This window comes from Halyomorpha halys, unplaced genomic scaffold, assembly GCF_000696795.3.
Source record: "Halyomorpha halys isolate HHAL.00 unplaced genomic scaffold, Hhal_1.1 Scaffold435.1, whole genome shotgun sequence".
Classification (NCBI taxonomy): domain Eukaryota; kingdom Metazoa; phylum Arthropoda; class Insecta; order Hemiptera; family Pentatomidae; genus Halyomorpha; species Halyomorpha halys.
In genome coordinates, this window is record NW_027105120.1 from 317,598 (window position 1) to 327,574 (window position 9,977).

The following is a 9,977-nucleotide window of genomic DNA, read 5'->3' on the forward strand; positions in this document are numbered from 1 at the left end:
TATTCCCTTTAAATTATGAATTATTTACAATTTATAAGATTATTTTCAATTTATAAATGAATGCAATAATTCTTTTTTCAATTGTATTAACAATGTAATAAAAAAAAAAAAAGTACAATCAGAAAACAAATGTGTATATACCTGCAATTTCCCTAATGAATTTTCAAATTGCAGAGGAGTATAAGTATGCTTGGTAAGAGAAGGAACTTGTAATAACTTTATGTTGCCCTTTCTACCATGAGCTCCTTGCTGTCGATGCTGAAACATCTGAAAAAAAATACAATAAAAATTTTTTTGGTCTAAAATAAAAGAGGTAAAGAGGAATAATGGGAGTAGAGACAGGCAACTATCTAACATCATTAATGGTACACACCTGAGTAAGATCACCTCTAATTTCTTTTACTTCTTCAACTTTCATCTTCACAATTTTATATCAACTTATCAACAGCTGCAAGTTTAATAGTCCAAATAAATCTAAATTCATTTACCTATTTTAACTGGAAAATGTTTCTTAAGGCCACCAGATACAATTATGTATATTATTCAATCGATTTTTTTCTTTCAATTAATTTTCAAATACAGTCCACTATTAAAAACTAAATCAGCATTCTAAAGTGGAGCAACAAACGGCCTTTAGTTGAAGGCGCAGTTCATACAAATTTTCTTTCATATTTAAATAAATCCTCCACTAATCTTCATAAGTTAATTTGCATGAGCTAGTAAGAGCTTAAGTGATGCCATGGCAATGCAAACAAATGACAGAATGACTAAATAAATAACGAATACGGATGATTCTCAGATAGCAAAATATTTTCGTATTTCAATAATTTTGATGACATTTAAACTATGGTTAACAAGGACTAATATATAAATGATTTATAAAATTAATATCATTTTCATGGTATCTGAAGCAATGAGATTATTTTCTATGGTATTCTTAACATCTGATAATTGCTATCAAGGACATTAACACTTTACAGTAGCCTAACTTGACTTGTTTGTAAGAACCGCAGCCCTTGAAAAACCAAGATTTTTTAAAATAAATTTTATTTTATTTTGGTTTAAATAAGCATTACATAACATTGCAATAATTAGCTAAATAAAGTTTAAATACTTGTTTTTTAACTATGACAACTATGGTCATCAGCCTTGTGTGTATGGTACTGAATTTATGAATGCAATCCACAGATACATGAATATTTTGTGGGTTTCTTAACTGAATTACTGAATAAGGACTCTAGAAAGTTACCGCATATCACCACATTTTCTATAATACATTAAGACAACATGAAATAATCCAAAAAAACGTAAAAAAAAAATATATTTTTTAATCTAAAAAAATAACTTTTTGATCATGTAAAAAATATTACTAGAAGTGTATAAAATAAAAGAATACATAAGTAAATATATGAGTATTTATTTAAATATATAATATAAACCATGGAGGTCATTTAAAAAAAAAATATCAGGAAAGAATCAATGCAATTGTAAAATCTCTTATCATTATGTAATCTGCTTTGGATTCTCAAAATTATAGGAGGATAAAAAAAGGTAAGCATTAATAAAATTACTGTCCAGAAAATGAGGTTTTAAAATTAACTAATGCATTTTTATTGCATAGACACAATTACCCCAGTTCACCCTACTATTTTCTCAGTACCTACACCGTCTATAACACTTAGCTATTAGTCTTGACAAGAGATCAAGATCAAATGAGTTACTTTGTTGAGAAATTAAAACTTACGTTAAGCAGTTATGTTAACTTCTTTTATGTTTCAAAAGTAAGGAAATAAGTGTATTTATTATTCTAGATGTAAATGGTCTCTATTTAAACATACATTACAGTTATTTCTTTTATCTTGATAATATAATAAACACTAGAAAAAATGTAAAATATGAAAAAAGTTTCATTTTCTAAGTTATTGAAATCTATAACATGTTAAAAATTAAAACTTGATCAAAAAATAATATCAATATGAGGTATTGTCTCCTTAAAAAATCTATAAAGTGTTAATTTTCAATAAATGACAAATTTCAATAATAAAATAAAAATACATACCAGGTAATAATAATCATCCTGAAATGGATTATTAGTCGACAACTGCATGAGTTGTATAGAGGCAAGCCATTGTTTTTCCTTTGGAGTCATCAACCCAGCATATTCATCTCCTGGTGGCGCAGGCAACTGGGGTGGTGGAAGTGGCAACCTGGATTGAGGCACAGGTCGGCCAGGACCTAATCGCATAAGTGGGGGAGGAGGTGGTATCCTCATTGCACTAGCTTCTATCAACAGAATGATAATTATATTCAAAAAAATATTCAACAACATTAAAATTCATTATCTGGTTTAACAGCATATTTAATGGCACAGGTATTATTGATGATGGGAGAACTAATACGGCAAGTAGGTTCAATACTTTTCAATGTTATACTAGCTGACAGTTCACTTTGAAAGTAGAATCTTTCAGACTTTCAACTATATCCCTTTTAATTAAACTTCAAACGATCTAAAAGTAAGAATTTTCTTCAGTTCTATGTTCAACAGCATCTTACTAATATTAAACAAATAAAAAGTAATGGTCTGTGAAAATCATTTAATTTCTTCACAAAGAAGAAACCAAGTTGGACCCCAATATAAATATATAGAAATCACAGAAACCTTCTCTCTAAAACCTAGAAAAAATCCCAAATTATGAAGAAAAAAGTAACCATTTTTAATGTTGTTTCTTTTCCTTTATCAGTCACAATTATTATATCAAAAGAGGTCAAATTTTCAAAAAGAAAGGAAGCATCTCAATACACTACACTATTTAAAAACAATATTTCCCCTTTTGTAAATTTTGATAGTAACCAACATATTGAAAATTGATACTGTATTTTTTTTTTTAAACTGAGAAAATAAAAAATAAAATCTTTAAAGTACTGCTGTGCCCACTAACATAACTTTCCGATTTGGCTACTAAGATCAATAGAATAATTGCTTGCTGTATCTTCACTAATATTGGATTGATAAAGAATTTTTTTTTGTCTTAATGGACAATTTGATTATCTTTCAAACGAGCATCTGTAATGTTCTTGGTATACATTATGAAATAATAAAAAAATAATAAGCCAAAAGTGAATATAGGAACCTGAACAATATACTTTTAAAACATAGGCACAAACCTCATTACTTTTCTGCTAATATTGGTCAAACAATCTTTGATAATAAAATTAAACAAAAATTAATTACTAGTTCAATGTCCATTTTTTTTTATTTTCCAGGGAGCTCTGGAACTCATAGATCTATTAAAAACTGCATACTAAAAATGTGACCTGATTAAAATACTCTTCTTACCTAGGTAGGTGGTAAGGAAAGTAAAAATTATTAGCTCAATAAATATATTACAACAGATGAAATCTACCACTAAATGCTATTAAACATCTACATATGTGATGAGTCCTAACAAACATAACCAGTATTCCTAACAATATTAGGAACGAAAATATCATTGAATATCTGACCTGTGACTTTAAATGTAAATTATAACTAACACAAAAATATTTAAAATCCAGCTTGAACTTAAATTTGCAACATTGTTTTTCTACTTAATTTTTTTTTTTTTTTTTACCAAAAGCAATGAGAAGATACTCCTAGATCATAATATAATATATGTATACACTAAATATACATCACAAGTAATCATAAACCTCAAATAAAATTTCATAATTAAAAAACTGATTTATATTCATAAAAATAATTTATAGTGATTACCAGTCATTAAATAAAACAAAATTAGTTGTGTTAGGTTTTTCACAGTGTCTTAAGCATGGTTAACACTCGAGTAATGTTCATTAGTGCTGTTATATGATAATTTAGCAACATTATAAGTAGCCTTATAGTGTAACTAATTTATAACATTCAATTTATTAATATACTGATATAAATATAAAAAATTTTGACTGCCTCATAAATGCACAATCAGAATAGAATATTTTCACCATAAATGTATGTGAACATCACCAATATTATCTCATAACTACCTTCAGAGCTTCAATAATTTGAAAGTAATCAAAGTTAATTTTCTTTTAAATTTGATTTTTAAAAAGTTATTGATAAAATGAAAGATATTAAAAAAAAAATTATAAGATAGAATTGTGTTAGCAATAATTAAATACATTCTCACCTAAAACTAATGTCATGTCTCAAATTAGAACTACCAGAAAACATATCTGTCACTACTGAATTAGAAGTGGACTTTGATTCGCACCTTTCACTGTTATGATGCTCAGAAGTTTGTTTCTAAACTTGATTTGTTTATTTATTTGATGCTTGTTTGTTTTGAAACCTACAGGTTTATTTTCAAACAAAACTAAATTTTATTTTTAAATATAACCTAAAATACATAAATATAAAGAAATTCTAAGCTTATCAATCAGTTAAAAACGAACCAAAACCATTAATTGGATATACATTATTTTTAAAAAAACCCTAAATTTATTAAATCAAATGTAAAAAAATACTACAAATTAAAAAAAAAAAAAAAGGCCTCAAAGTATGTCCAAACATTGTTAACATCTTTCACAGAAATATGACAGTGATAAATTTTACTAGTGTTTTAAAATACACATATATTACTTTTCTTTTTTAATTAAAATTCATTTTTACATACCATAACAACAATATAGATTTTTGTGCAAATGTATGCATATTTAGTATGCTTGTTTTGTTTTTCAACAGTTACCTGAATATCTTCTTGAACTAGAATACTTAAATGACATACTTTATTACCTATACCTAAGTAACAATTTTGAATTGCTTGAATTAAATAAATATTTAACTTCATTCTTAGACACACTGAATACTTACGAAGAGCAAATGGAGGGAATTGGGCTGGTAATGGAAATGGTGCTACTGATGGCATCTTCTGCAGATGATTACTAAGCAGAGGATGGTGTCTTGGGACGGAAATAAAACCTGGTGCATGGTGAAGATTAATAAGATGACTTTGTTTCTGAAAGTAATAAAATCAAATATACTATAAGTATTAACAGTGATATTTCATCAAAGAAAATTAACAAAAAAAAAGAGTAGCTTTATTTTATTACAAATATTGCATAAACAAAGAAATAAAAAAAAAAAAAGGTCTTTTGTAAAAAATAAAATGCAGTGACATCCAAATGAAAATAAACCATTTTTCAACTTATAACAAAAATCATTAAAAAAAAAAAATTAATCCCCTAAAGTATTCATTCATTTCACAATCTATAATTTTTTATTCATTCCTCAATTTGGATAGTTTTATATCTCCATAATTAGCCCTTAACGTTCTACTAATGTACTCAATAACCTTTATAAATAAATACAATAACACATTAGTAATTATAAACTTGTAAATGCAAAGTTTTCTATAGATTTATGATGTAGTACTTAATTCAATTAAAAAAGCAAGTAGTAATTAATTGAGCTTTGTAGTGTAATATTTAACATAATAAAATAATAAACCAAAATGAAAGCTTACAGGTAGAAGATTCCTTTCAATATCTTCTAAACGGAGGCTATTGGCAGGCGGTTTGATTAAATTTCTTTCTATTTCTTCTACTGTACATACATTCTAAAAAAATAATAATATAAATTAACACTTTGAGATATAAAGTTGAAATTACTTTAGTTAAAATAAGTAAAATATGGGATGAATGAATAAATAAAATCATTCAAACACATACAATAGGTCCCAAGAGATCAAAAAAGAAAAAAAGGAGCTACAGGTCTATTAGTAAAAATAGGAGAATGGAAGCGAATTAGCAAAATGAAGGAAGATAATTGTCAAGTTTTTGGATAGTAAAAACTTGAAGTTGTGAGAGTAATTTACAAGATTAGAAATTTTGTTTTCTGCATATTGCATTTTTTGATAAATTTGGTTATTGTTTATGAAGGAAAGTGTTGGTAAAATTATGGTTGGATCTACGAGGCCGATTTTTTTTTTTTTATTAATTATCGTAATTAGTTTGAATTGGACTTTTTTCAGAATTGTCCTTTTTAGATGGTAACAGTGAAAGAATTTGTAAGTTGAGGTCCCAAACTTTGTTATCTAACTAGATATGTTGGGTACTCAACACATGTGATAGTATCTTGATTTAAAAAATATTAGTTTTTGAAAATAATGTTGCCATAGGTAGGTCTGAACATGAAAATGCTGGGCATGTAATTTTGGTAAGTTTCGGTGCTTTAAGCAAAATATTGATTTATGTTCAAATTGGTACTGATTGGCTTAATTTTTTTAATTTTCTATCTTTGAACAATTCTATGGTTAATTTTAAAAATTGATGAGAGGTTTTTGAGTTATTTGGGGGTCTTTTTAAAGATTTCCAAGAGATTAAGCAGCGTTTCGCATGGTTAATCTCTCATAGTTAATCTGATCAATTGACTTCGATTCTTTTTCAACCTTCTGCTTTTGATTTTGCTTTTGTATGGAATTTTGACATTCGAATTATCAAATTGACTGGGGAATAGCTATTTTAGCTGGAGTACCAATTTTTGAGTTTTGGGGGATTTTCGGAATTTTTAACCGATCTGAGTGATCAATCTTACTAAATTAGCCCGAATCTCCTAAAGTGGGGACGACCCCCAATAAATTCACTTCCAAGGGTGAATTCTCTTCAGTTCGCCTAAAAAGTTTGTCACTAGATTTGCCAGCTGATGCCTCCTCTCTCCATGAAGTGCACTGCATGAAGTGCTTCCTGAGATTCCACCAGATGAAACATTGAGCTGTAGAAACTGGCAGATCCGAGGTTGTGACAGATGAGTTTGAACAATTTCATTTTATACACTTCTGTTAATATTTTCAGTGTAATTTTATAGTAACAATATTATAGAGAAATTGAATTGTTTTAGAGTTTAAGATTTTAAAGATTTTAAGAACATGTTTTAAACATAATTTGATTTATTGAAGATTTATGAAAGTGAAATGAACTGCATTTGGAATTGTGTAATGAGATCAGGATTGCAAGTCATGACCAGGGTAATGTGTACATTTGTGCTTGCATTTAAAATTTCAGTACGAGTCTCACTATGGTATAAGGATTACACGTAAGGCCAAGTACTCTAGAATTGGGACTAAACACTCTATGTTATTTTTAGTAAAAGCTTAGTTTTCCCTTGTTCTTGTATGTTGCTCTTTGAACCCGATGACCTACAATAACAATATACAGATAATAGCCCTAATGATCTAACAATAACATATAAATAACTCTTAAATTTTTATATAAAATAAAAAAGTACTAATATTAAAAAAAGAAATAATAATAATATTGAGTAATTAAATAACATTAGAAACTATAGTTTACATAAGTGGAAATACATGAAGCTTATAAGAAATAGTATTAATTATACAACACCCTTGTTTTCTCAACAAACGTTCAATGCATAAATTCAAGAGCCCACATAGAATTTTGCAATACTTGTAGGTACATCAATGTTATTCCAAAAGAACGGAAATATAAGTAAATAAATTATTGAATGTTATTAAAATTTATATCTTAGCAAATTGATCAATAACAAATAGTGTCAGCATCTTAATAAATAGCCATTTGTTCCTCAATAATATGATGTATTCCTTATCTTATCATTCCAAGCAATATAAGAAAGAAAGTTCGCAAGTGTTTGTAGTTTAATGAGAAAAGATGTATTAGATAAATGGAAAGATTACAAATTGGATTGACATATGAAAAAATAGATAAGAGTATCATTGTGCCTTCTGAATATGACAGTAGTTACAAGAAAAGAGCAAGTACATATCATTAACAGTTTCACTTACCTTAAACGGTGGCAAAGGCAATTTCACTTCAGGTTTTAGGTGATTATTATTGGTAACATTGGAAAATCCAGGAGGTGGTCTGGGAGTTCGGGGTAAAGTTGATAAATCCAATCTATCAAAATCCTTTTCAGATGGTTCCTACACATTTATGAAACAAACACATTAATATTTAGCAGAAGTGACTGAAAATAAAATATAAAAAATTTATTTATTTGAGTTAAAAAGTGTTATTAATTATAAACTGAAGCTACACACGAAGAATACATACATTGATAAGAAACAATTCAGTTTTCCGATTGAATATCCAATGAAAAAGTCCAAGCAGCTGACAAAGAATTTTGCAATAATTGTAGGTACATAAACAATAAGTAGCATGTACACTAAGGAAATACCAACATAATTACAATAAATATGGGTCAACCTTTTGCAGTGAAGTAAAAAATTAGACAGGGTGATTCCCATCCTCCACTTCTAGTCAGAATTGACTCTGATTTATGGTAAAAAGAGCTGAGCTTAATCCATCATGGACCATGGTCAATAAAGTCCTATAGCTATTAAAAACTAAGAAGTGTGAGAGGAAAGAGCTAAGATGCACAATAAGAGAAAAGAGGAGAGAAATATGGAGACCTACATTTACAAATATTAACATTTTTGTGATTTCCATTTTGTACGAATTCAATATAACAAATGGCACGGGCACATAATTAAGATAGATAATGGATTAACCAATACACTGTACCAGGAAACCCCAAGTGAAAAGCTTGACCATTCAAATCCTCTTGATTTTAACATCATTATTGCTGTCTTACCCATTATTATATTAACCCTAAAGTAATGATGGTATAACAAGTTTTAATACATATTTGCCGAATCGACTACCACACCAAAAAAAAAAAAAAATGGATATTTTATGACCTATTATACATGATAATAAAAAAGAGAACTATGTAAAAATCTTCATTAAACAGTCTAAATGTTATTTAAAAAATCTTCACAACAAGTAATTAGGTAATTCACAAAATATTTAAAATTCAATCATATGTTAAAAATAAGAAGACATAAGTTTACATCACAATGTTCATACTCTATTTTGATCTATTGACCACAAATTCTATCAGATAATCAACAATTGTATAACTTAAAAATACTTGATCACACAATAAATTAATTATTAAAGACTTTTAGTTATTGATTGAAAATACAGTACATATATAAAGAATACTGGACCAATTTGGTAAGCTCTCTGACAAAAAAAAATTTAACATAATTTAAAATTTTAGGGCTTACATTTCAAGCTATAAAGAATCTAAATATCTGAATCAAACAAAATAATGTATCCATCCAAAAATATCTCATGGGCACTACTAGGATTTAAACAAAGAAGAAATTGTTTCTGATAATGGGTTGGCAGTCAGAGGACCCAACTCTAAACACAAACGACAATTTGAAAAGATAAAATATAACAATAACTTGAAGGTAGAGCACACAATACTTACTTTTCACGGCAAGAATATAATTTTATGTCCATAGCACAGACATAACTGACTTTTTCCAGCACAAATAAAACTTAATGTTTATAGCCTTCAACTTTTTTACTGAAAGACAAATGAAACTATTCTTTGGTGAATTTAGTAATAATAATAATAATAATAATAAAAGAAAGTTAGACACCCTATTTATTACTAAACATTCTTCAAATCAACAATCAAATGGCAGTTATTCCAACAAGATAGTCAAATCAACAAAGTATATTTGGTGGAAATGTACCTGACTGCAAGTACTGGTCAGCCAAATTTATTTTCATTATACCAGTAGGCATTAAACAAACTATCAGAAGCACTGATGAGTATGTGACTCTCTCTCTTACTCCATTATAATCCATTGAGGAAGAAAAAATGTTGAGAGGTGCTCATTATTTTGACTACCATTAGTATTCCAGAATTAGTACCTGTCTGGATGATCTATGATTGGACAGAATAAGGCTAAATTGCCTATGAATGGAAATAAGTAAAACAATTGGTAGGAAAAGGCAAGCCTTGATTATTATAGACAATCCACCAGAGCACTCAATTGTATCAAATTTGATGTAATTCAAAACAAATATACTTTTTCAATAGTCTAAATATTGAATTTTTTTAAGCGGTGATCAGAAAATGACAAAAATAAAAACTATATAAAAAA

At 27.8% G+C, this 9,977-nt stretch overlaps 1 protein-coding gene across 1 annotated transcript in view; it reads right to left on the reverse strand.

Moving 5' to 3' along the window:
* Patr-1 (Protein associated with topo II related - 1) overlaps positions 1–9,977 on the reverse strand; it is a gene marked incomplete in the record, with an annotated part of 24,868 nt that overhangs the window by 8,396 nt on the left and 6,495 nt on the right. The window contains 5 exon segments of the mRNA XM_014423714.3: positions 142–267; positions 2,060–2,283; positions 4,850–4,994; positions 5,502–5,594; positions 7,797–7,934. Coding sequence (XP_014279200.3) covers positions 142–267; positions 2,060–2,283; positions 4,850–4,994; positions 5,502–5,594; positions 7,797–7,934 — 726 coding nt within the window.